This window comes from Arvicola amphibius, chromosome 10 (assembly GCF_903992535.2).
Source record: "Arvicola amphibius chromosome 10, mArvAmp1.2, whole genome shotgun sequence".
In the NCBI taxonomy this organism is placed as follows: domain Eukaryota; kingdom Metazoa; phylum Chordata; class Mammalia; order Rodentia; family Cricetidae; genus Arvicola; species Arvicola amphibius.
In genome coordinates this window covers 590,098-617,917 of record NC_052056.1, presented here as the reverse complement: position 1 = coordinate 617,917, position 27,820 = coordinate 590,098, and the positions used below count along the sequence as shown (strand labels likewise).

General features: G+C 46.1%; 1 protein-coding gene across 1 annotated transcript; it reads left to right on the top strand.

Moving 5' to 3' along the window:
* The first annotated feature begins 320 nt into the window (after positions 1–320).
* Mx1 (MX dynamin like GTPase 1) lies at positions 321–27,474 on the top strand. Its single transcript, XM_038344908.2, has 14 exons — positions 321–401; positions 2,161–2,284; positions 9,031–9,223; positions 9,996–10,133; positions 10,742–10,896; positions 11,793–11,931; positions 12,415–12,613; positions 17,349–17,427; positions 18,372–18,494; positions 18,897–19,038; positions 21,957–22,115; positions 22,585–22,661; positions 24,641–24,883; positions 26,892–27,474. Exons 2-14 carry the CDS (start codon positions 2,162–2,164, stop codon positions 27,120–27,122), a joined length of 2,001 nt encoding a protein of 666 aa, XP_038200836.1. The 5' UTR covers positions 321–401; position 2,161; the 3' UTR covers positions 27,123–27,474.
* Positions 27,475–27,820: the final 346 nt, after the last annotated feature.

Genomic DNA, 27,820 nt, shown 5'->3' with positions numbered 1-27,820 from the left:
TTCTGGTGCTGCAGGAATTACCCTGTGAAAAGGAAGGCTAGTCTAGGCTGTATTCAGCTAAGAGGAGGTCGCGCTGTTGGAGTAGAAGGTGCTGCACAGAGCCAGGCTGGTCCTGAGGGAAAGCAGGCAGCCATGTGAGCTGGTGTCCATACAGCTGGTCTTGGTGGGTTGCACCCAAAATATGCAATTTCCAGAATTTAGGACCTAGCCAAGCCATTCCCCTCCCACTCCGCGATGAGTTTCGTTTCTGATCTCAGTTTTTGAGGGGCGGGGTGGGCAGCAAGCTCAGGCGATTTCACTAAGTTTCAGTTCTCTCTGGGAAGTGGGAGGAGCCAGCACTATTTATAAGATTGGAGCCCCAGCAACTGAACTCTCTTGCTGAGCAGTGAGTCAGCGGAGTGGTAAGTACAGTACAGGATTCTATGCAGAGCTAGAAGATGCCTCTGGGTTCCTTGTAGATTCGGGGGGCACTGTGAGATATTGCTCAGTGCCATTAAAATCAGAGGGTCAGTGGCAGTTCAGGTAGTTACTGGGCTAGACACAGCGGGTCCCACCCCGCTACTGATTTCAGAGGCAGTCTGAAACAGCCTCACAAATCCCTTTATCTCTGCTAGAAGGCAGCTGGAGAGGGTGGGGTCCCGGGGTCTCTGGAATCTCCGGAATCTGGGGCTAAAGCATAGATGAAAGGTTTCAGATCCCCTGAAGCATGGGCCAGGAGCCCCTGGGAAAGCAGATGGAAGTCTCTTGTTAAGGGTGGGAGGAAACCAGGTGACCCAGAGACAGGCTTTGAAGTACAGGTAGGTCTACTCTGGGGACCCTGCTGGAAGGGCTGACAGGGCTGTACATTCCCAGGGTCTTTCCAGTGCCTAGACAGGAAGCCCTACAACTGCTCAAAGTGCAGGGAGTCCCACCAACCTTCCATTTCAAAGGCTCAACTGCAGGGGGACATGGAAGGCAGGAACTGGAAGATAAAAAGACTCTTGAGTCTCTCTATGGCCACTTTAACACCCAGACAGGCCTGGGAAGGCTCCCACTCTTACCATCTCAGTTTTCCTGGACAGGCAGGATGGTTAGCGGTTCTGAATCCTATTCCCATGCTGCTCCTGTTTACAACCGGGCTGAGGATGCTTTCCCAACAGGACAAAAACTCAGGGGAGCCCCTCTATTGGGATCTCTGTCCATAATAAATAGTAAATAGCACATTAAGGACATTGGCAAATACCCCTGCCTCCTATAGAGTAGAGGTGTAGTCAATCACCCCAAGGACAGCACAAATGGGCACAGGCCTGCCTGGGTAGGGATGCTTAGAGCCCACCACACCTGGTTACTTGTGTGTGTGAGATATTGAACTTCAGTTGAGGCAGGAGCCTGCATAAGATGTGGTGTGGCTGCCCTGATGGTCTCTGTGCAATGGGATCTGTAGTGTGACAGAGTTAGGAGGCAGGAGGCAAGGGTATCCTGTACCTCCCCTGCAAAGTAGGGTTGCTCTACTGCTGGGAGCAGCTTGTGCTGGACTACAGCAAGATCTAGATGGGCAGATGCACTCACCTCAGGTTGGCAGTGCAGGGACACTGAAGGAACAGAGGGGGGTGTGATGCTTGAGGTTGCTCTGCTCCTAAGATCCACCAAGGTGATTCAGAAGAATTACACACTCTTGTGATTTGCAGATAACACATAGGACTTAGGTTCCAGAAAAGGACCATACACCTCAGTCCTGTTTTGAGTGGTCACTAGGAATCTTTGATCATGGGGCACAAAGCCCATGAGATCACTTGATTGTGCAGTGAAATAGACCAAAACAACCATGAACCAAGAGATGAGGCACAGAGAGTAAAGGGGTATTTACCCTGGTGCCTGGGACCCCTCGTAATATTAGGTCTTCCCAAAGTGGCAGGAGGAGAGCTGTATCTGAAGAATTTCCTAGATTAACAGTCTCTATGAATGCCTTTCAGGATCCCTCTTTCATGATCCCTCTCCCAAGTCAGAAATAAACACCTGCCTTTCCAAAAGGAGAGGTGATGGTGTCAGGAAGCACAGACCTCTGGGGCTGGTAAGAAAGGAATGGAGGTTATGATACTGTTATCTCTGTTGGGAATCTTAGCCAAGGTCTGAAAAATTGTTTTCCAAACCTTTCTAACTTACAATCCTTATTTTCCACAGTATGCCTAGGAAGAAGCAATCAAAGATGGTTCTTAGCACAGAAGAATCTGGAAACCCTGCTTCAGTCACCTTACCCAGTGACCAATTGCCCAATGGAGAGACTGGCCTAGAAGAGAAAAACCAGGTATGACAGGTGTCCATCTGAAGGCTGATGCTTTATGTCACACCCCCTGGAGGTGGTGGCTTCCTTGACCTTCCTGGGGCAGGATGCCAATGTGGGTCTACTGTTCACTTAGCTTGGGCTAAGGTAAAACCAATGACCCTCTCTTGTCCTTCACAGGATGTCAACTTGGTCTGGGAAAAGGGGTACCATTAGGAATTGGCAGGGCCCTGGGCAGTGCTATGCTGTACCCTGCCTACACCATAACTTAATCTTCAGCTACAATGTTAATGACTCACTGAGACACTACCACCCTGGAGAAGTCACTTGGTATTTGTTTTCATTGAATTGGGATCCAATTTTGCTGGGAAACAAATAAGCTCCCTCAGCATGGTCCCAGCCTGACCCAGTCTGCTTTCTGAACTTGGGAGTTGAGAGGAGTCAGTGTAGCTGATGCTGATATTCAAAACTGTATCCTTATTCCCCAGGCTATAACCCTCAGAGTAAGGGTAGAAGGAACACACACCCAATGCATCAGTCAGCTTTTTGTTTCTGTGACCAAGTTCCCAAAAGAATCAATTTATAAATAAGAAAGGTTATTTTGCTCATGGTTTCAGAAATTACATCCCATGCCCAGGAGGTGCCATTGTTCTAGGCCTGCAATGCATAGCATGAAGGAACAAAACTGATGCCTAATGACTAGGGAGCAAAAAAGAGGTAGAGGAAGGGCTCCAAGTTCATTCCAAGGTCATGCTGGCAGTGACCTATACCCTCCCAGTAGTCCCCAACTCTTTCAATCTCACCACATTCCAAGAAGAGCTGGGACTTCACCTTCAGGAGGTCTTTGGGGGCATGTTTCAGATCTAAATTTATATACACTCACACCCACTTGCTTTGGGAGCAGCTGACTTTTTCTGTCCAGGAGAGAGGCTATCTATGATCTCTCTCAGCACAGCTTCTAGGCAGAGAGGGACCTAGTTTCTGATTTAGGTGCTTTCAGACCCACAGTAGCAGCACAGCCTCCTCTACACCCTCAGGTATGATAAATAAGAGACCTAGGGCTGGAGCCATCTGCTTTTACAGGCACAGGTGTGCTCTGCTGGAGGAACAAGTGAGACTCTTGCACATCCTAGGAGTACAATTGATGTTAGTAACAAAGCCCCAGAGGATCTGCTGGTGGAGTGCCAGGAGCAAGGCCTGGGTGTGGGGTGCTGTTGCTACAATCCTTTTCCTGGGGGAGAAAGTAACAAGAGTCCCTCTTTCTAAGATCCCAAGGACAAACCAAGGTGCAATTCCATCAACAGTCACCAGAGAACCAATGAGTTTATCAGGCTTCCTTGCTGAGCAATAGGGAAGGGGTCTACAGCAGGAATGCAACCACACTGGAAGATCTGCATACAGCAGGGGTAGGGTAGGGCTGTGTAGATGTTCCCTCCCCTCATTATTCCCCATCTATTTCCTTTAGAACTCCCATAGGCCTAAAGCCATGTGCACTTAGAGCACAATTACACACAACTAGGAAGTATCTGGATATTCATGGAGGATCCCATGACCCTCTCCACCGTCCTCCTGTGAAGATCAACAGTCTACAAAGCTGTAGGCAGGAGTTTCTGTCCCACAAGCTGCTCCCAAATAACCAGACAGAGGCTTAATATTAATTATAAATGCTTGGCCAATAGTTCAGGCTTGTTACTTGCTAACTTTTAAATTAACCCATATTTCTACTTTGCCATGTAGCTTGATACCTTTTTTCAGTACAGCATGCCCACCTTGTTTCTCTCTGCATCTGCTCAAACTCTTCTGACTTCATCTATCTTTTTAGAAATTTTATTTGTATATATAAGTGCTCTGTCTGCATGTTCCTCTTCTTGTCAGAGGAGGGCATTGTGAGCCACCATGTGGTTGCTGGGAGTTGAACTCAGGTCCTCTGGTAGAGCAGTCACTGCTCTCAATTGTTGAGCTGCTGTGAGATAATTATCTTGTATTCTATAAAGATTTGTCACTCATATTAGTTTAATTGGCCAGTAGCCAGGCAGGAAGTATAGAAGGGTCAACAAGGTTAATAATTCTGGGAAGAGGAAAGGCAGAGTCAGTCACCAGCCAGGCAAAAAGAAAGCAAAATGAGAATGTTGCACTGAGAAAAGGTACCAAGACATGTGGTTAAACATAGATAAAAATTATGGGTTAATTTAAGTTGTAAGAGCTAGTTAATAATAAACCTGAGCTAATAGGTCAAATAGTTTATAATTAATATAAGCCTCTGTGTTTCTTTGGGACTGAATGGCTGTGGGCCTGGGCAGGAGAGAAACTTCTGTCTACACTGGGCCATCTCTCCACCCTTCTGACTCCACCCTTCTTTATCTCAACATCCTGTATAATTTGGTTGTCCTGCCTATACTTTCTGCCTGGCTACTGATCAGACAGCTTTTTATTAAACCAATTTGAAAGGCAATTTTTTTTTTTTTTTGGTTTTTCGAGACAGGGTTTCCCTGTAGTTTTTAGAGCCTGCCCTGGAACTAGCTCTTGTAGATCAGGCTGGCCTCAAACTCACAGATATCTGCCTGCCTCTGCCTCCCAAGTGCTGGGATTAAAGGCATGCACCACCACTGCCCAGCCTGAATGACAAATCTTTAAAGTATATAAAAAAGATTATTCCACAGCACAAAGCTGAAAGGAAATGGCCATATGTCTGTGTAGAAAGCTTCAGCACAGGCAATGGCACAAGGATCAGCTTGGGGAGAGACAGGAAAATGATGTTGAAAAGCAAGGCTGTGATTGCCAAGAACTCGGGGCAGAGGCACCTGCTGGAGGGGAGAGTGATGGGAGAGAGGTGATGTGAGGATGAGGTGTCTGGTCCGGCAATGGTTATTTCCTTCACAGGGTTGGAGGGTGGGGAACCTGTGCCTTAGCTTATTTCTTTTTATTTTATTAAATATTATGAATGGATCTTACAAGGGCACAAAACCAGAATGTCGTCAGGACTCAGACTCACTGCTGGGCACCATAGGCATAGTGAGGTCTCAGATCCAGCTACCCAGCAGCTTTCCTGGGTGTGCTCAGTGGAGTCAGACCACATCTAGCTAGGGAGTCCATGTCAGTGTGGTCTGTGTTAGGCTGAAACCCAATATTAATTCTTTATCAAATATATACTTAGCAAACATTTGCTCCTTGGCTAACACTTTTTTTCCTTTTTTGGAGACCTGGTCTTTAGCTCTCACGACTTTATAATTCTTGTCTAAATTATGCCTTTTGGGTCATTTCTAATAAGCCAGGACCTAACTCACATTTAGAGATTTTTGTAGTTATTGTTTTTAAGAATGTCTATATTTTATGTCTTTTTCATCTAGGTCAATGATTGATCAAGAATTCATTTTTATGTGTGAGATAGTAATTTAGGTCTTTTAACTTAAATGTAGACAGTGAAATATTCCAATATGGTGTGGTGAAAGACTAGTCCTTTCCCAGGCATTGCCTTTGTATCTTATCAGTATCAGTACCATGTGGTGACTTTCAGACCTGTATGTTGTGTTCTGCTAATGCCCTGTTCCATTCTGTGACGTACACACCCTCTCAGTTACAACTTTATCGCCATCTCTAGACAAGAGGCTTCCATTCTCCCACATCGTAGTTTTGTTTTAGAGCCATATTGCCTGTTGGAGCAGAATTTAAGCCATTTATATTTAATATGCTGCTGTTAGATGAGAACACCAGTTGCTGTTCATTTTTATGTGTGAAGCCGTTTGTTCTCACTCCCCCCTTTCCTTCTATTCTTCCATGTTTCAGATTAAACATCTACATTTTAGGAGTGCTTATCATATCTTCTGCTGACCTACTAACACAATGTGAGTGTTTGTAGTTCTTGCCTTTAATAAACTCAGGAAGTCTATCTATGAGGGACAGAATACTAACTTCCTGGGTGGTATAAGAACCTTTTCTCTGCTCTTTGCCCCCATCATCTTCCATGGTCTTCCTTATCCATTAATCAGAAACCTCACAATCCATTACCACTTTTTGTGCTTAGGTATCACTTAAGGATACTGAAGCCATAAAAGATCTGTGCCAGACACCACTTGTGTTGTCTGATCCATGATATGAATTTAGGATTCCTCTCCTGTCCCTTTCCCTCCGCACACAGAATGCCTTTTACAATTCCTGCAGTGTGGCTGTGCTGGGGATAGTTCGTTCAGATTTCGTATTGAAAAAGTCCATACTTTGACATAATTTTCTTTGTTCTATTTATAACAATCATCTCCTGGTTTTCATGAGAACAACACAGGAGAGTTTCAGAGTAAGACACAGCTTAGATTCCTGAACTGTCACATTTCAACCAGGGTTAACTTAACTCTCCAAGTCTTACTTTCCCCCCTAAATTATAGGATCTAGTGATAACAGAGCATTTGAGCAATCGCTTTACTATAGGGATGGGAAGGATATGTGCAGAGTGCTCAATGACCTATCCAGCACTTACCAGTAAGCCAGACTCTCATCTTCTCTCTAACAAACTTGTAATTTAATTAACACTTCTTAAAAATAAAGATACAAACAAACAAACAAACAAACAAACCTCCCTGGATTCTTGCAGCTTTTAAGGGAAAGGCCACATGGCCGACCAAAGATATACTAATTTCCAGCCAACCTATGTTCCTGCCAGGTTCTCCATGGTGATATAGCCTCATTCTGCCCTCATTTCAAAAAGATATTTTTCTGGGTATAGAACTCTAAGTTCATGGTGTTTTTGTCATCAATATAAATACTTTTCAAAATGGAGATGCAACCCAGTTGTCAAGATGTTTTAGCAAATTCCACTCCACTATCTTCACTCTTCCATTCTTTCTGATAAGAAACTAACTGGCTGTCAAGCTTGTGTCTGTTCCTCTGTATGTAAGGTGTCATTTTTTGATCACTTTTAAACCTTCTGTTTATAACTAGTTTTTAATCATTTGATTCAAATGTACCTTGTTGTAGGTTTTTTTGTGTATCATGTACCTGAAATTTGTTGACCTTCTTTAATATTTGGATGATGGTTGTCATTTTTTAAAAGGTTTATTTATTGATTATGTATACAGTGTTCTATGCCTGCAGGCCAGACGAGGGCACCAGATCTCATCATAGATGATTGTGAGCCACCATGTGGTTGCTGGAAGTTGAACTCAGTACCTCTGGAAGAGCAGCCTAGCAGCCAGTGCTCTTAACCTCCGAGCCATCTCTCCAGCTCGTTACGGTTGTCGTTAAGGAGGCAGGTCCTGGCACTCAGTAGGTAGTAAGGGGAGGTGGTCCAGAGTGACAACTGAAAGCTGCTCACACATCACAGTGAAAACCAAGACTGTGGTTGAAAGAGAGACTATGGGTTAAAAGGGTGGAGTCTAAAGACTGAGGAAGATGAGTGGGAGGGCTTGGAGTTAGCTATGAGATATGTCAAACAGGTAGGAAAAGAAGTAGGGATCTGGTCCAGTGACACAGGCCAGCAGGCTCACAGGAAGCCCTTGAGGGTGTGTGTGTGTCTGTGTGTGTATACATACATTATACATATGTGTGTATGTGTCTGTGTGTGTATACATACATATGTGTGTATACATACGTATGTGTGTATGTGTCTTTGTGTGTATACATATATGTGTGTATACATATGTATGCGTGTGTGTATACATACGTATGTGTGTATGTGTCTTTGTGTGTATACATATATATGTGTGTATACATATGTATGCGTGTGTGTATACATACGTATATGTGTATGTGTGTGTATGTGTGTGTCTGTGTGTCTGTGTGTGTATACATATATATGTGTGTATTGTGTGTGTGTCTCTGTGTGTATATATGTATGTGTGTGTGTCTGTGTGTGTGTCTGTGTAGGGCACGATTGATCTTCTGACCTTCTGATATTCTGACTTCTGATGAGGCCAACTGTAACAGTAAATTGTACATAAGAATGTCTTCTAACAAGAAGATTGCCTTTGGGAGACCATCTCAAACCACTCCACAGACAAGAAGTCAAATACGCGGTAACCAAGAAAGACTGAGGTAACATCTTGATAGCTGTGCTATAGTTCTCTGTGGTGGTAAAGTTATCAATGAAAACTGATTGTTGTGAGAACAAAGAGTTTAGTAAAATCAATAGCACTGGAGACACCTACAAAGTATGTGTGTGTGTGTGTGTGTGTGTGTGTGTGTGTGTCTCAGAGGCAGAGCAACCATTAGCTAGGGGATTGTCAGTATCAAAGCTGGAGTCACAATGGATAGAATAGGGCTTCATTACTCCTAACTGTGTAGGCAGAGCATAACCAGTGCACGATCATCTCCCTGGTTGGGCCAGAGGACAAGCATAGAGTGTGTGACCTGCCCTTGGCTCAACCCATAACAATATAGAGAACTAACATTCAGTCTCCACAGAGGTTACTTCTGCCTTTGTCCAGTTTTTGCCATGGCCCCATAAAAACTGTGAACAAGGGAAATTGAATGGTTTCACTTCCTCCGTGGAAACCCATGTCACTCCTCTTCTCTGGCGACAGTGAACCTGGGGTTACATTGCAAGTCCAACTCTGATAAACAGGAGTAAGTAGCACCATGGGTTCTTAGGCCACACACAACAACATGGATCCTGTCATTTCCATCATCGATACAGAAGAATCAGTTTTTATTTCCTCAAATGTATTTTGCCCATTTCTTACTCTTAGGAACTCTAACAGCATGTGCATCATTCTTGAACCCAGCAGCCTTTCCTGGAGCACTCCCATGGAGCACAACCTCACTCTTGCTTTGCCCTCACCTAGGACTCTGTGAACAACCTCTGCAGGCAGTATGAGGAGAAGGTGCGGCCCTGCATTGACCTCATCGACTCCCTGCGGGCCCTGGGCGTGGAGCAGGACCTGGCCCTGCCTGCCATAGCAGTCATTGGGGACCAGAGCTCAGGGAAGAGCTCCGTGCTGGAAGCCCTGTCAGGAGTGGCCCTCCCCAGAGGCAGCGGTGAGAGCTCCGTGCTTATTGCCTTGCTAGACTGTGGGACCCGGGATTCAAAAGATAGAAGCAGACCCCCTCCCAGTTTGGGCACACAGCAGAATGAAGGTCAAGGTGGTCTTCCTCCTTGGCTTGTGGGCAGCCTTTCCTCTGTGCAGCCTAGTAGTTTCTTCCTCCTCTCACAAGGGCACCAGTTTTAGGGTTTGGGCTTCTCCCATGCAGCTTCCCAAGCCCTCCATGAGCCTACGTTACCTCCGTTGAGGCTCTGTATCCAACAGTCACTGTAGGTGTTGAGGCTGAGCACGTGGGGGCAGGCGCCCACACAGGGGTGGGGGTGGGAGCATTTTTCGGTCCATTGCAGTGGCCCATTGTACATTTTGTGAGTCACTTAAAATCTGCAGTTTGCAGAAGCCATGACTAAGTGGGGCAGGTTCCTAGACCCTTCCTTTGAGATGACGCATACCCTTTGGAGAGGAGACTGGTATCCTGGTTAGTGTTGCTGCTTAACCTCCATGACTGAGGTGGTCATCAAGTGCTCAGGGAAGAGGTCAGAGCCGACATGGTCCAGGGACCCATTTGAAATGTCATGGAAAAGGCAGGAGTTGGAAGGAGACCATAACAGGAGGCAGGATGAAGTAGGCTGAGGGGCACAGTGAACAGGATGTGGGAGGGGGCTAGTGAGAGAAGTCTGGTACAATAAAGGTTCCGCCAAGGTCCCCACAGAGCTGAGGGTGCCATACTAGGAGGAGAGCACTGGGCTCACAGGGACCGCATCTCCTAGGTATCGTCACCAGGTGCCCTCTGGTGCTGAAACTGAGGAAGTTGGAGCCAGGAGAGGAGTGGAGAGGCAAGGTCATCTATGACGACATCGAAGTGGAGCTCTCCGATCCCTCCCAGGTGGAAGAGGCCATCAACAAAGGTTGGTGTCCCATTGTCCCTTATGCTCTGACTGCCTGTCAACCCTGCCTGGAGTCGGAGGAGAAGTGAAGAGTCATTCTGTCAGGACCCTGTTCGAGCATAAAAAAAAAAAAATGAGACCCCTTCAAACCTGCTGTCACCCAGGACCCCCGAACAGAAGAGACTCTGTATTCCTTCTCAGTGGCTGTGGCACAATACCTCCCAGGATGCCTTTCAGGGGGACATACTTCTCTCCTGGATTCAGAGGACTTTTGTCTCTGGTGACCTTTTCCTATGATCCTGGGAGGAACATTATTATGGCAGGGACAAGTGTTCCAAGTGCCACAGGAAAGAGCCAGAAATGAGACATACGAACCTGTCCCCCAGTGACCTACTTCCTCTAGCAGGGTTCCACCTCACAAAGTGTCTAGAAGCTTAAATTATGACCAGTTGGGGACCAATCCAACTTTTCAATACAGGAACCTGTGGGGTCATGCATAGCCAAGACATGCTTTCCCAGAGTTCCCTGGAAGAAGATCCCCTCCATCTATCTAGTCTAGATTCCCTCCGTCTATTTTCCCTATCCCATCCCACAAAGCTTAAGCAGGCTTCCTTTTCCCTCCTGTACAGGCCAGAACTTTATTGCTGGGGTAGGGCTAGGAATCAGTGATAAACTCATTAGCCTGGATGTCAGCTCTCCGAATGTCCCAGACCTGACCCTGATTGACCTGCCTGGGATCACCAGGGTGGCTGTAGGCAACCAGCCTGTAGACATCGGACACAAGGTGAGACTCTAGACTCCACTCTGACCCACACTGGGCTGCAAGGGGCACTGGAGTATGTCCAGGGCTATGTCTAGGAGGGACCTTGTGGAGGCAGGAGTGAGACCGGATGACCAGGATTCACTAAAGAAGGGTACAGTCCACGGAAGCCAGAGCCTGAAGCAAGTGGATGGCACAACCATCTCGCTCTCAATCCAGCTCCATAACTAGGAGTCACACCTCACTCTCAATCCGGCTCCATAACTAGGAGTCACACCTCACTCTCAATCCGGATCCATAATTAGGAGTCACACCTCACTCTCAATCCGGATCCATAACTAGGAGCCACACCTCACTCTCAATCCGGATCCATAACTAGGAGTCACACCTCACTCTCAATCCGGCTCCATAACTAGGAGTCACACCTCACTCTCAATCCGGCTCCATAACTAGGAGTCACACCTCACTCTCAATCCGGATCCATAACTAGGAGTCACACCTCACTCTCAATCCGGATCCATAACTAGGAGTCACACCTCACTCTCAATCCGGATCCATAACTAGGAGCCACACCTCACTCTCAATCCGGCTCCATAACTAGGAGTCACACCTCGCTCTCAATCCATCTCCATAACTAGGAGTCACACCTCACTCTCAATCCGGCTCCATAACTAGGAGTCACACCTCACTCTCAATCCGGCTCCATAACTAGGAGTCACACCTCGCTCTCAATCCATCTCCATAACTAGGAGTCACACCTCACTCTCAATCCGGCTCCATAACTAGGAGTCACACCTCGCTCTCAATCCGGCTCCATAACTAGGAGTCACACCTCGCTCTCAATCCGGCTCCATAACTAGGAGTCACACCTCGCTCTCAATCCGGCTCCATAACTAGGAGTCACATCTCATTCCTTACAGATCAAGAGACTCATCAAGACGTACATCCAGAAACAGGAGACCATCAACCTGGTGGTGGTCCCCAGTAATGTGGACATCGCCACCACAGAGGCACTGAGCATGGCTCAGGAGGTGGACCCTGACGGGGACAGGACCATAGGTGAGGAGAGTGGAGATAACAGTGGTGTGTGGATGCCAGTGGGGATACATGCCCTGGATCCAGATGGACCAAACTCAGCACAGCCAGGATCCCACTGAGGTGGGAGGAAGTGAGCCCTTCATCTCGTCTCCCTGGTAGGAAAGGCATGAGGAGTCAGAGGTGGGCAAGCGTGGGGAGGAAATCGTATTTGCTGAGACTCCCTGGCTGAGGATCCACGCTAAGGTCCACAGAGACTGAAAGGATGAATACCTGTTGTCTCTCTGCATGGTGGCCATGGAGAGGTGCTGGGATGGAGCCTGCAGCTGATTGAGGGTCTTCGCTGATTTCACAAGGCTAACTGCACATGGCTCTGTGGGTGGACTTCCACCTTGCATGGGTTCTGTCTGTCTCAGCCAAAGATGGAACCCTGCTGGTTAGTGAGAGCTACACTTCCTGTTATCTTGGGGCAGGGTGTGTCCTCTGATTCCAGTGTCTGTCTTGCAGGGATCTTGACCAAGCCCGACCTGGTTGATAGAGGTACTGAAGACAAAGTTGTTGATGTGGTGCGGAACCTGGTGTACCACCTGAAGAAGGGCTACATGGTGGTCAAGTGCAGGGGTCAGCAGGACATCCAGGAACAGCTGAGCCTGACTGAGGCCCTTGAGAAGGAGCAAGCCTTTTTCAAGGAGCACCCTCACTTCAGGTGCCTTTGCCATACTGTCCCATGCAGTGAAAATTACTGGTCAACAAAATTCCTGACATGAAGGGTAGATGTGCAACAGCCCGAGAATGATTGCACCTTCAAAACCACTGTAAAACTTTCCTGAAAGAAAGCACAATGCACAAAGTAGTCCTTAAAGAGTAGTAAGTAGTAAAATAGAAGAGGGGGCTTGCCAAAGTACCACAATCAAGAGGTTCAGGAACTAGAGTTACAAGCAGAACAGAGCAGAGGAAAAGTTGGAGACCCAGAACCCCACTGTGCCTTTGACATGTCATAAAAGCAGCACTGAGCCATGCTAGGTGCCCCTTCGCCATCTTGTCATAGACAGCTGCTCAGCACCTGCAGAACACCAGGCCAGGCTCTTGATTGACACATTACTGCAAATCAGAGGTCAGATAACAAGAGACATAAATGATAACATCTGAGTTTCCAAAGACACTGGTGCTGGTGATGGCTTAAATCGCACCAAGACCTTTAGAACTCCCTACTGCAGGAGCATTCTCTTGGGCTGTCCTAACCTTAGTGGGAACTGTTTGGTTTGTTTCCATGTAGTATGATATTGTCCATAGGATTTTTGTATATACTGTCATATATACTGTCATTAGATCAAGGAAACTTCCCCCCATCCTTATCTTCTTCACGGTTTTTGTGATGAAGTGATATTGGATTTTGCCAAAGGCTTCTTTTGTCTAATGAGATTATGGTATAATTTTTCTTTGAGTATGCTGTGATGATAGATGACAATATGAATTGAATTACATATGTTGAACCATCCTTGCATCTTTAGAATGAAACCAAACTTTGTTGTGATGGATGATATTGTTCGTATGCACATAAATTTGGGTTTGCCAGTACTTTATTGAAAACTTTTGCATATTTTTTAACCTGGAAGATTGGTCTGTAATTTTTTTTGTTTGTTTGTATTGTCTTTATCTGGATTTGGTATCAATTAATACTGGCTTCATAGAGAAGAGTTTGGAAGCTGTCCTTCATTTTCTTTTTCAAGAAGAATTTGGACAGTGCTGGTGTGAATTTCCTGAAAGTCTGGTAGAATTCTGCAGTGAATCTATCTGGTCCTGGGCTTGTTTCAGTTGAGAGAACTTTTATTATTGTTTCAATCTCATTCCTGGTCATGGATCTTTCTAAACTGTTTATTTCATATTGGTTTAATTTCATCCTTGTCTTTTAGGCTTCCCAGTTTCATGAACTAGAGATTTTTAAAGTATGTCCTTGCAAGTGTCTGCCCTCCACTTGGATCTATTGCATCTATTGGATCTCTCTCTCTCTCTCTCTCTCTCTCTCTCTCTCTCTCTCTCTCTCTCTCTGTCTCTCTCTCTCTCTCTCTCAATTTGGCCAAGGATTTGTCAATCTTCTTTATCTTTTCGAAGCTCCAACTTCTCATTTTATTGATTCTTTGTAGTTTTTTCAGTTCTATATTTTATTATCCAATCTACGGGGATATTGTTTGCTCTTGATTTTCCAAGGCTTTCAAGTGCATCATTAAGTTATTAATTTATGATATCTCGAAATTTTTGATGCACTTGTGCTATAAACATTTTTCTTAGGACTGCTTTCACTGCGTCCTGTAGACTTATATATGTTATGTTTTCATTTCCCTTCAATTCTTCATTTTCTCTCTCTCTCTCTCTCTCTCTCTCTCTCTCTCTCTCTCTCTGTCTCTCTCTCTCTCTCTGTCTGTGTGTCTGTGTGTTTGTGTGTGTGTGTGTGTGTTGGCTTTTTGAGACAGGCATTCTCTGTGTATCCCTGGCTGTTCTGAATCTCTGTAGACTAGGCTGACCTCAAACTCAGAGATTCAGCTATCTCTGCCTCCCAGGTGCTGGGATTAAAGGCATGTGCCGCTGCCACCCAGCAAATTTTTGAAATTTTTTTAATTTCCATATTTCTTCCTAATAACAATCACCATTCAGTAGGGTGCTGTTTAGTGCCCTTAAGTCTGTGCACTGCTTCTAATTTTTATTGCTGTTGATATACTGCTTAATTCTGTTGTAGTCATATAGAGTACAGGATGTGATTTAAATTGTCCTGTGTTTGTTGAGATTTGACTTGTGTTCTAATAGCTGATACGTTTTGGAGAAAGCTCAGGGGGCTTCTGCAAATAATGTGTATATGTGTGTTCTTTAGTGTTTGGGTAGAGTGTTCTACATATGTCTGTTAGATACACTTGATTTCTTTTTTCTTTTCCTTTTTGTCTGTCAGACTGTCTCTCGTTTGTTTGTTTGTTTGTTTGTTTGTTTGTTTGAGATAAAGTCTCTTTACTAATCTCTGGCTGTCTTGGAACTCACTATGAAAAACAAGCTGTCCTCAAATTCACAGAGATCTGCCTTCTTCTGTATGGGATTAAAGACGTGCATCACCAGGCTTAACTCCATTTGGTTGGTTTCTGATATCACTTAACTGCCACGTTTCTCTGCTTAGATCTTGTCCAGATGTCCTATTTGTTGGTGTGAGTTGGGTACTGAAATCGCCCACAATCAATGTGTTAGTCAACTTGTGATTTTACATCTAATAGCATTTTAAAATGAATGTTGTGGCCCTGTGTTAAATGCCTGTATGCTTAAGATTGCAGTATCATCTTGGTAGATTGTTCCTGTGGTCAGTGTAAAGGATCCCTGTAGTGACATTTTGTTTTGTGATCTAACAAATAAAGCTTGCCTGGAGACCAGAGTGCAGAGCTAAGCCACTAATTAGCCATAGAGGCCAGGCATGGTGGCACACACCTTTCATCCCAGTTCTCAGAAGGCAGAGGCATACTGATCTCTGTGAGGTCAAGGCCAGCCTGGACTACAGGAGATTGATCCAGTCTAAAAGAGAAACAGAGCCAGGCCGTGATGGCTCACTTCTTTAATCCCAGTACTTGGTAGTCACACGCCTTTAATCCAAGCACTAGGAAAGTAGAGACAGGGAAGAATATGGCTAAACGGAGAGGAGACAGGAGCTCAGTGCATTCAGTCTGAGGATTTGTGGAGACAGGATCTTGCCTGCTTTGGACTGCGGATTCGGTAGAGGTAAAAGGTCTGTCTAGTGGCTGGTTCCATTACTTTTCTGATCTTTTGTCATTCACCCTGATATCTGACCCCCGGTTTTTATTATTAAGGCCAGTTAGAATTCAAGCTGTATATCCCTCCTTATCTCTTTTAAGCAGTTTTATGTTGAAGTCTACTCTTTCAGAAATTAGAATATCTAACCTACTTGTATTCTAGGTTCATTTACTTTTCCACCCTTACCCTGAGGGCATGTCCGTCAGTGAGAGTAATCTGTGTTTTCTGGAGGCACCAAAAAGATGGATTCTATTTTCAGATCCAACCTGCTAGTCTGTCTTTACTGGGGAACTGAGACTTCATATTCAGAATTATTATTGACAGATGTATGCTAATTCCTGTCACTTGTTCTTGTTTCGTTTGTTTTTGACTTTGTATTTTGAAACAGGGTCTGGTTGTCTTAGACTTTCCTCCGTAGACTAGGCTGGCCTCAAACCCACAAGAGATTCCTGCACCACTACTTTGTCATTTGTTTTGTGGTCTTCTTTGACCTCTTTTGATTCCCTGTCATTTCTTGGCTACGTTTACTCTTCTCTTCAGAGCCCTGTATTTCTTCCAGGATCTTCTGTAAAGTGGAATTAGCAGTCGCAAATTCCCTAAATCTGTTTTTAATCATAGAACTTTTTGTTTTCTCCATCAATTTTAATACAGAGCTTTGCTGGGTATAACAGTCTGGGTCGACAGTTATGATCTTTCAGAACTTGGAATACATCTTTCCAGGCCCTTCTTGTTTTAAAAGTTTCTATTGTGTGCACGCCTTTAATTCCAGCACTCAGGAGTCAGAGGTAGGTGGATCTCTGAGCTGGAAGTCAGCCTAATCTACACAGTGAGTTCCAGGACATCCAGGGCTATGTAGAGAGACCCTGGCTCAAAGCAAAACAAAGCTTCCATTGTTTCTATTCTACCACAGTTTGTTAAATAAACTGACTGGTGTAGAAACTGGAGCCTAATAAGAGTTAGCAGTCACTCACAGGCAGGAAGAGCTCTAAATCCCTGATGACTTGTATCCTAAGGCATAACAGTGTGCTGTCTGAACACAGATTTTGGCAGCCTCGGAATAATGTAGCTTCGTGTCTTTAAATGCTTTCTTGAACCAGAGTGTGTCTCCCTACTTCACTTGTTCAGCACACATATGCAAATGCATGTCAGTGACTTTGTAAAAAGACCTGGATCTATATGTATTCTTGTGTGTTATGTATGTATGTGTGTTCTCATATGTACAGCCTATATGGAAGGGTGTGTTTGCTTGTATGTAATATTATACATGTGTGTGTTTTTACCAACATATCACGCATGGAAGGTTGTGTTGTATACTTGTATATAAAACACACAGAAGATGTGTGCATGTTTGTTTGCATGTGTCACACATGGAATGGGATGTTGTGCTATGATAACATAGCTGTGGTTGTATACACATGTTTTAAGGAGAACAGATTTTACTCTGATTCTTAATGTGCTGAGGGGGATTACTGCAGCCCATTGTGGAACTATCCTAGCTGGTTCCCCTGTATCACTGTACAAAACCATCTCTGAGTTCATGAGTACCAATCTCAAGGTACCCATTCATCGATAGTTCCCAAACTGGCCCTGGCCTCCCCACAGCAGACTGCAGACTCGTGTTTTGGCCGAGTCTAATGAGATCTCTCCTGTTCCCTCAGCGTTCTCCTGGAGGATGGGAAGGCCACAGTGCCCCGTCTGGCAGAGAGACTGACCACGGAGCTCATCGCACACATCTGTGTAAGTCAGGGAGGCTGTATCTTCATCAAGCTAAGCTGGGACTGGGATTTTCTGGGCACACAAGCTGGTCAAGATCTCTTTGCACAGACAGGCTGTGTTTGGGAGTCAGTCACTCCAGCATCTGAAGGCTTTATGCTGGCTCCTGCTGCTGTCACCCTTAGGTTCTGGGTGGCACAGCTGTGAGACCTCCATTCTGGAATTGATCTCGAGAGTTTGAGTTCAAATGGCCTCTTCAGACAGAAGCCAAGTTCACTTTCTCTGACCTGGTGGAGTCTGCATCTCAAACCCCTTAGTTCTCCACCTGGGGTGTTGAGAACACTCAGCACATGTGGATTTAGTGTCCATACCTGCTTGAGGACTGCTGTGGAAAGAACCCCTGGGCTCTTCCTGTGTTCAAGGTCTTCCTGCAGCCCCCAGGATGCAGGTGGAGATCAGGGCATCTGCAGGGCACCATGATCTTGAGTGATGCAGACAGAGGCAGGCCTGCTCTTGCTGAGTTCCGTGCCTTGAGCTGCCTGGGGACAGCAAAGCTATAGAAACCTTCCTTGGAAACAAGAATCCTCAGCAGCTTTCGACCTGTTGAAAACAACACAAACGCTTAGGAGTCTTGTATTATTCTAACTTCCCCTGTTTCGGAAGCTTCTATAAGGTGCTTTGTTGCATTTCCCTCAAGAGAGTTCATGTCCCTGATACAGAAGGAGGTGACCCTGGGTGGCTCTTTTAAGAGGTAACCATATGCAGTGGACAGGTTTGCGTACCAGATGGAGTTGTGGGCAAACCTGTGTGGGAAGGGATGCTTCTCAAGGGCTGCTCTGCACCAGGGAAACTGTGTCCAGACTGCAGAACGTTACCCATGTGTCCCTGTGACTATGCTGAGCAGGTTTGGGGTCTCCTTTGCATCCCAGTCTATAGTTCTATCTCCTGTTCATCTCCTTCCATTTCAGAAATCTCTGCCTTTGTTAGAAAATCAAATAAAGAAGTGTCACCAGACTGCAAGCGAGGAGCTGCAGAAGTACGGTGCAGACATACCAGAAGACGACAACGAGAAAACGTTCTTCCTGATCGATGTGAGCATTGCCCATAGTTCCAGGCATGAGGACGGCATCACTATCTACACAGGGACTGCTCTCTGGGGCTCTCCAGATCTCATGCCTCCAAGTCTGATGGAGCTGCATCCTCTCCATTTAGTATTAAAAAGGGAGTCAGGGAAGAGACTATGGTTGAGTGCAGAGTGGGGCTGGTGGGGGCATTTCATTTCTTCCACACTGACAGAAGAATTCTCCCCCAGGCTCCCAAAGGAGGAGGGGGAACAAAGGTATTCCCTGCTGCCAAAGTCCCTTCTCCGTACTGTGCTGCTGGGCCATGAGGAGGAGGTGGCTCACCCACCTTCAGGGCACATATGTTCTTTTACTACCTTGACTCCATGCTTGAAGGATTTCTGCTAATAATGATGCTTTTCTTCTTGACAGAAAATCAACACTTTTAACCAGGACATCACTGCCATAGTACAAGGGGAGGAGAACGTGGGGGAGGGGGAATGTCGCCTCTTCACCAAGATCCGAGAGGAGTTCTTCTCGTGGAGTAAAGAGATCGAAAAACATTTCCAAAGCAGTAAGTATCTTGTTCAATCTGGGTTGCCATCCTTAACGATCTTATACTCCACTGTCATAGACAATAGGAAACCATCACTCACAGTTCTGGGTGCTAGGAAGTCCAAGGTCAAGGTACCAGAAGATGAAGGGACTGCTGAGGGCTCCATCTCTGCGCCCAAGGTGGCACCATCTAGCCTGGTCCTCATGTGTGGAGGATAAGAGCCAGTTTTCTCTGGCCTCTGTTCTAAGGACACACATCCCTTCTGTAAGGATGGAGCTACCATGTCCTAGTAACTTCTTAAAGGCCCACCTCTCAGTGCCAGTCCACTAGCAATGAAGTTCAACTTATGAACTTTGGTAATACATCAGATAGGGAACTGATAACAAACCAAAGTACAGGTACTAACAAAGTCCAACTTGGTGAACCAATGAGTTTTATTGGATTTACTTACAGGAATGTGGGTCTGGGATTACTTACAGGCATAGAAACGAGTCAAAGACAGCTGTAATCTCAAAGCCCACTCCAGCATGGGTGATGGCTCATGAACTCCGGAGCACACTGCACAGCCTGCAGGCAGCTTAACAGGTTGGAGAGATAGTTCCAGGTAGTTCAATTGGTCTGAGCCTCTGCCAGGCAACTTGACTGGTCTCTGCTTCTTCCAGGAAGCTCAGTTTATCTGAGAGTGAGTCTCAGCAATTCTTATTGTTTACATACACTTGGAGAAGGTAATACAAGCGCATGCAGCACCAGAATGCTCCATAAATCTGTTCTTTGATCACATATCTATTTTGAGAAAGCTGCCATGGCTGAGGGGAATTCCAAGACTTCCTTGAAGGGGCTTGATGAAAACATAGGATTAGTTTGAACCCACCAGAGGTTCTGACAAACATCTTCGCTCGGCTGAGTGACAGGCATAAAAAGTGGAGTGTTCTATCTCCCGCAGGCTACATGTAGAATCTTTTAGAGGGCATGCCAGGTGGTCAGGTTGGGTGGCAATGTGCCTTTGTAGAGAGCCTTGTGAGACACTTATTTAAAGGCTGTGACTCCCCCATGTCCCCACTGTGCTCCCTATTTCTGCCGTACTCACCACTACCATGTCCAGACAGTTGAGACTGAACACTCTAGTCCCTGCTGTGTGTCTTCACTCCAAGGAAGAGTCGCCGTCCCATTTCTAAACTTCAGAAGTGCCTGCCACTATATCTGATAGAGGAAGGTCTGGAGATCAGAGTATGAAGCAACTTTACAACTCCAAGGTACAAAAGAACAAGATCCAATTAGAAAAGATGTTTTTCCAAAAAGAAGATATACAAATGACCAGTAAAACACTCAAAAGATCCACTGGGCCAGTGGCCATCAGAAATGCAATGGAAACACAATTCCTGTCCCAGTCCCCAGGGTAATTAGAATCAGAAATGCAGGCACTGGCAGGTGCTGGAGAAGAAGGTGGGAAGAGGAAGCCCTGGTGTACTGATGTGAATGGGTTACAGCAGTGAGCCCTCAGAACACAGGATACCCACTTTCAATCCCAGGGAGACTTGGAAAGATGTCTTTTTTCTCTACTATGAGGAAATAGTCAAACAAACATACAAGTCCTCTTACCCTGAACCTGGCATCTTCTCCCTGTGTTTTCACAAGTCCTTTCCTCTGGGTATTTATGTATCTTTGTCGGTCCCTAAAGGACACCAGACACAGTGGATTAGAGACCCACCTTCAGAGACTCCTTTCTACTTAGTAATTTGTTCTAAAAACCTCATCTGCACATAGTCCCATCCTGAGGTGCTGGGTGGTTGGGACCACAGCACAGGATTTTGAGGGAAGCAATTCAGCTCTTAGCATAATCAATGAATGGAGTATTTTAACTCACAGAAAGGCACAGAAGGAGCGGGAATCCAAGGTGCAAGGCTGACAAGCCTTGATGAGAGGATCCTGAGTGAAAACCACCAGTCATATGCCTATGGCATGCGATTCCATTTCAGAAACACCTGGAATACATACTTGGTGTAGATAGAAGGTAGAGCAGAGGCTGCAAGGTTGGAGAAAGGGCAGAAGGGGAGGCACCTATTGCAGGTGAGAGGAGCAGTTCCTGGGGTGACAGACACTTTCCAGAATCAAGGATTAGGCTGTTGGAGCTTGGTTCACAATTCTGAATATATTTAAGGTCTTGTTTAACAAGATAAGTTTTCTTTTAATTGAAAATATTCTTTGGAGGGCTAGAGTGATGAATCAATGGTTAAGAGCACTGGCTGTTGGTCCGGAGGATCTAGGTTTGAAACCTAGCACCCACATGGTGACTCATAACCATTTGTAAATTCAATCCCAGGGGATCTCTCTGACCTCTGGAGGCACTGTATGCACATTGTGCAGAGATATATATGCAGGCAAAATGCCTATACACATAAAGTGATAAAATAAAAAAAAATAAAAAGATAAAAACAGCTAGTTTGTCACAGGGGAAGCTGGGGCTGTCTGAGTCTGCTGCCCACTTCCAGTAATGGGGAGAGGAACTAAGGTATGTTTTGTCTCATGAACAGGGAGATCAGGTCACACTGGGCCCATCCAGGTTCCTACTTTCCCTGTAATCTCTTGCTGAGAGGCACCCCTCCTCCCACCCAGCTCTTGATGCTGTCTGGGGATCACAGGGCCTGTGAGCTATGGGCTCTGTCTCTTCTGCTGGATTCATAAACCCACACACTCAAGGTATTTTTGATGCCATGTCTTCCTCTGGTTTCCATCTATTGGATTCTGCCATGGTCTCTGGCACTGAACTGGCCTTTTGCCTCAAGATTGCATTCTTCCTTATAACCCCAAATATCTTTCAATTTGCAGATATTTATTTGATTGATTATATCTCAGTCAATCCAGTAAGATCAGAATGGGCTTGTTTAGGAAAATATTTGCAAGTCCCCTTACAATCTAACAGTCACCTCCTACTGTAGGTTATGATATTTTATATAATGAAGTCTGGAAATTTGAAAAGCAATATCGAGGCCGAGAGCTGCCAGGCTTTGTGAACTACAAAACGTTTGAGAACATCATAAGGAGCCAAATCAGAGTCCTGGAAGAGCCAGCTGTGGAAATGCTGCACAAGGTCACCGGTGAGTGCTACCCAGGGTCACTGTTCTGGGACAGGGGACAGAGGCAATGCTGCACGCAGGGCTGCAGGGCTGTCCTCTAGAGCTGGTGCTAGGTGGGCGGGAGGCTTGCCACTGTGGTGATCAAAAATTCAGTTCATTCTGATCCTGTCTGTGGGTACAGGGATTTGCTGTCAGAGGGCAGAGTCACCTAACCTTTTGGGCCTTTAACTCAATCCTGTAGAGAGCACAGCCAGAGTCCTTCACGCAAAGTGATGACCACTCTTAGCCTGCAGCTATATTTATATTAAAGAGAGTTCTCTAGAAGCCTGGGTGTACCTCCCTCTTCACTGGGCAGGAAAGAAAGAAAGGAGGGAGGGAGCAGGAGAGCCCCTGCACCCTTCAACCCTGTCCTGGTTGGTTTTACATCTACACAGAGTGAATACATCTTAACCACTTACTATGTTAAACTGTTTTTTCTCTCTTCAATCAGAAATGGTACGAGTGGCCTTTTCGAAGGTTTCTGAAAAAAATTTTGATGAGTTTTTTAACCTCCACAGAACTACCAAGGTAAAACCAAGTGTGTGTTGTTTTTAAAACATAATGAATTAGAGAACAGGTGTTTAGGATTGAGACTGTTTCTCCTTTACTGTGCTTGTATGGAAGAGGCTTAAGCTCCTCCTTGAATCTTGTTGATGAGGCTACTGGTGCTTCTGGCTAAAGTAGGGGCAGGGAGAGGAGGGAGAAGAGGAGGAGGGAGAGAGCAGAAGGCTGAAATCCACAGGTGAGGGCTCTGTCAGGGAGCCTCACGGGCCCATGCACAGGAGGACACTCCTGACACTGAGTGAAAGATATCAGATGTGGGGCTCAGGGGTGATGTTGAGACGGATTGTGGGAAGTGAGACATTTATTAGAAGAGTTGTTCGTTGTGGACAGACAGACAGACACACAGACAGTATACTTGTGGCTCTGAGGAAAGTCAGGCCCCAGGTCCAGAGACACTCTGGCAGGTGTCTGAAGAGGATTTAAGCCCACAGAACAGACACGATCCCTTTTTGTAAGTCTCTGAGGAAAGGGGAAGGTTTTACAACCCTACAGTCAGGCTCTCCAATACCCCTACAGACAGAAGGGAACGGGTGGGTAAATGTGGCCCTGGTAATCACCAGATACCCATCAGTAGCCGTTTGATGTCCTTTGATGTGTATGGTGTGTCTTAGAAAACTTACTCCCCAAGATGACAAATCCAGGCATCTGGTAGCCTGTTGGCTTGGTAGGATAGCTCTGTGTGAGGCTGAAAGGGAAGGGCTGCTGGATTCTTAGGGACACAGCAGTCTTAGCTGGTTTCTAATAGTGATTCTAACAGCGAGGGCCATAAGTGTGAAATTGTGTCTGTTTAGAGGGATGCAGCAGCAAAGAGGAAAATGGCTCTACCTTCATAGGGCATGGTAAAGAAACTCAGCCCCTGTCCAGACATGCAGGTCCTGTGCAGGTGGCCACTGGCACTGCCATTCTCCAGCCTGGGCCACAGCTGGGTTGTCTCATGGGCCTGTGTCCCCAGTGTGGGAGGATGAGCCTCCCTGGAAGGTATGGTAAATGAGAGGTACAATTGGAGACACACCCAGCACTGAACTTTGCATAGATTTCCCCTGCAATGGTCAAGTCAGGATCCACTCTAGGCTAAGGCCATCCTGAATGCCTAGGACTTGGCACCCATAGGAGGTGACTGACCTAAACTGAGCCCTTCTTACATTTGCACACTTTCTGGTAGAAGTCACCTCCTTATCGTAGATGTTAAAGTGGCTAAAACAGCAAGGAGAGTGGCTGGGTCAGGGATGAGAATCCATACAGATCCCTAGCCCTTCCTAAATGTATTCCTTCTGCCCTTATTGCGACCAAATAACTGGTAAGAACAACTTAGGATTTATTTAGGCTCATGGTTTGAGGGGATGCAGTCCATTGTGGCCAAGAAGGCAGAGCTGTACAGATGTGAGACAGCTGGTCACATTGCTCTGTTTGGAAAATGAGTGCTGGTGTTCAGAAGCTCCAACTGTATATAGAACAGCATTGCCCACTTTAGGCTGGGTCTTCCACCTCAGTTAAACATCGCTGGAAACACCTTTTCAGACATGCTCAGAGACAAGCTGCCTGAGTGATTCTAAATCTAGTCAAGAATCTAGAGAGATGGTTCAGTGGTTAAAAATGCTTACTGTTCTCATAGAAGACATGAGTTCAATTCCCACATCAGGTGGCTCCAACTATTTGTAACCTCAGTTCCAGGGGGTCCAGTACTTTCTTCTGGCCTCTGTAGGCACTTGCATGAATATGGTCACTCGAAGGAATGCAACACATACATAAAACAAATAAGAATTTAAAAATAAATTCACTTGAGTTGATGCTGAAGGTTGACCTTTAAATAGGGGCTACTGGTAATGACTGTTCTTGTTTCTGCTGGGTGACCAGATACTTGTGGACCTGTTGGGTATCCTGTGTTCTTACTCCATGGCAAGCCTTTCTTGGTGATGTTGGCCTACATTTCTCTTTCTTTGCAGTCCAAACTCGAAGACATCAGATTAGATCAAGAAAAGGAAGCAGAGAAGATGATCCGACTTCACTTTCAGATGGAGCAGATCATCTACTGCCAGGACCAAGTCTACAGAGGCGCTTTGCAGAAGGTCAGAGAGAAGGAAGCCGAGGAGGAGAAGAAGACAAAATTAAGTGGCTTCTCTTCCTCTCAAGCTTTGCAGAGCTCATCAATGGCTGAGATCTTTCAGCATCTGAATGCCTACCGCCAGGTAAATGTGTGAACACCTTGGAATGGGGTTCCAGGTGATTTGTTCCCTTTGTTTCTTTGGGATTTCTGTTGTTGTTGTTCTTTTTTGTTTGTTTTTTGAGACATGTTTTCTCTGTGTATCTCTGGCCATCCTGGAACTCACTCTGTAGACTAGCCTGGCCTCAAACTCACAAAGCTGGGACTAAAGGTGTGTGCCACCACTGCTGGATGTTCCCTTTGTTTCTGTGTGTCTCTCTGTGTAGGATACGAACCCGCAAAAGGGCTTCAGGACAACTTCATCCTTAAGTTCTGTGTGAGCCTCTAGGTTATGATTCATCCAGATGAGCAGGTAGTTTAGAGACACAGACATTTGCCTTCTATGGTCCATGTGACCCTGACTGCGTGACTTAGAACATCAGCTTTATTCCCGGTTTCAGCATCCCAAGCACCTGTGATGGAGTGTGGGGCCCTTAGCACAGTGTTGGGATGCCGTGTACTCATCAAGTGGAAGCCAGGTTCTGGTATCTGTTTGGTGGGGCATACATCGTGTAACCCAAGTATAGCTGGTCCTACTCAGTCGAAGCCACAGGGACCTGGAAGCCACCACACAAGGGAAGGAATGGTGACTTTCTAATGTACAGTCTTCTGCCACTGACTGCTAAAAGGCCAGACTTGTCTTCTGACCAACCACAAGACTCCTAGGTCTTATAGCCATGCACCTGTAGATGTCAGGTTTGCTCTCTGTCTCTGGGACTCTGACAACTCCAGGGATCTTAACAAGTGGAATAGTAGAGTTTTTATCCTGTCTTCCTCACTTGTTTCTCAGAGCATACTGACCTCACTGTCCATACATGTCATAGCATGAATCAGGGCTATTTTGTCCTCGGACATCATCCTTTCCCATTAGCCAAGGCCCCATTCCCACCCAAGGCACCAACATCTGGATATCCAGGGTCTCTATGCCTCTGATTTCCCACCACCCTTGAACCTCACTCCTTCCCACTGACATTTGGAGACAGGCCACACCCGGACTATCTATGGTTAGAGAACACATAGCCTGTGTCCTGCCATGGGTTGTGCCCAGGCTATGACTAGGTGCTCATCACTTGTCAGGCATCTTCTTACTTGTGACACAGCTGCTCAACTATTCCCATAGGGCTGTGGTCATGGTGTACTTGTAGGAAGGAAAATGAGAACCAGAGAGGCACCAACCTTGGGAACCTTCAGTGCATACCATCTGAGAGAGCAACCTGTCTCAGGAGAATGGGGCTGACAGCTGGGAGGGAGGACACAGCGGGTGGAGACTGATTCCTTCAGGCAGCTCATTTACCTGCCTACCCTGCTTCCCTCATGCCCAGAAGCCTGGGTCTTAAGGGCAGGCAAGCAATTGTTCACTGAGGTTTCTGTCCTACCCGGACCTGCAGCCGTTAAGTTCCAAAGAATCACACAGAGGCCTACATTAATTATAAACTGATTGGCCTATTAGCTCAGGCTTCTTATTAACTGTTATAGCTTATATTAGCCCATAATTCTTGTCTGTGTTAGCCATGTGGCTTGGTACCTTTTTCGGTGAGGCAGTCACATCTTGTTTGCTCTGTGTCTGGCTTCCTCTCTTGCTGGTGACAACTGCAGACTAAATCTTTTCCTCTTTCCAGAATTCTCATTGCCCCACCTCTACTTCCTGCCTGGTTACTGGCCAATCAGCGTTTATTTAAAATACAAGTGCCAGGGTACAGACCATTGTCCCACAGCAAGCAATGTTCTCAGTAGAGGGGCCAGCCATTTGGAATGGAGTTGGATGTGTCTATGGATTATGTTCCAGTACATAGTACTCTTTTCCACTGAAAGTCCATTTGATTGATGGTCAGGAAAACTGGTGGGATCCAGAGTCTAACAGGTACCTTGGACCTGCTCTGCTAGGACACTGAGGGAGCTGAGGCCTTTATCTGCCAGGATCTCACTATTCAGAGATATATGGTGTCAGGTTCCTTTTGCCCCTTCCTCAAGCCTTCTGTGTCTCCCTCTTCCAGGAAGCTCACAACCGCATCTCCAGCCACATTCCTTTGATCATCCAGTATTTCATCCTGAAAATGTTTGCTGAGCAGCTGCAGAAAGGTATGCTCCAGCTCCTGCAGGACAAGGATTCCTGTAGCTGGCTCCTGAAGGAACGTAATGACACCAGCGAGAAGAGGAAGTTCCTGAAGGAGCGGCTGTCAAGGCTGGCCCAGGCTCGCCGCCGGCTAGCCAAATTCCCTGGTTAAGCTGGCTCTGTCCTAAACAGTGCTTAGTGACAGAGGGGCTCCTGCTTTTCCTGGTAGCTATACCACCACCCTTTAGCCTCTGACCTGGTATTGGTGTTAGCAATCAGAAGCAAAATGGAGCTTTCTGCTCACTCTGACATAAGGAAGGGGAAGAGGCTCTCAAAACACAGGAAGTAGATGTGTAGACCATGCCACTTTTCTGTTATGACAAAGACGTCACCCTCAGAACCTTTCCCACCTTAGCCTCTACTTTCTTAGCACCTGTTTCTGTGCACCCTACCAGTTTAATGAGCAAGTGAGCCATGGTCTTAGAGCTGCCTGCTGTATTCCTAATGAACCAATTTTGATACTTCTCTGACTCACTTTGACTTGGGGGGAGGGTTGCACAGCTCTGCCAGGGATAGAGGGCAAGTGGTAAAAATAAGGACCACTAAAGCCAACTTCCCTCAGGAACTGGGTACCACAGCAAACGGAGACAAGCTTGGAAAGACAGTTGAACGCAGGCATTCTTTGTGCAGGTGGGCACTGACCCACAGGGAATGCAAAGCAGTCGCAATGCGAGCAGAGGCCATGAGAAGTTCTGCATGCCCAGCTCTGGTAGAGAAACCAAGCCAGCTGGGGGGACAATACCCTCCCTACAGGAGAGCTGCAGAGTCCTTCCAGACTGGGAGATGAGTGGATACAAGCCGCACCCTCGG

What these genes read in the sequence shown, in the direction of transcription:
- Mx1 (XM_038344908.2), top strand. Translation starts at nt 2,162, where the DNA reads ATGCCTAGGAAGAAGCAATCAAAGATGGTTCTTAGCACAGAAGAATCT. An exon ending in CTGTAGACATCGGACACAAG is followed by an intron (nt 10,897 to 11,792) that starts GTGAGACTCTAG and finishes CATTCCTTACAG; the next exon opens with ATCAAGAGACTCATCAAGAC. An exon ending in CGAAAAACATTTCCAAAGCA is followed by an intron (nt 19,039 to 21,956) that starts GTAAGTATCTTG and finishes CTCCTACTGTAG; the next exon opens with GTTATGATATTTTATATAAT.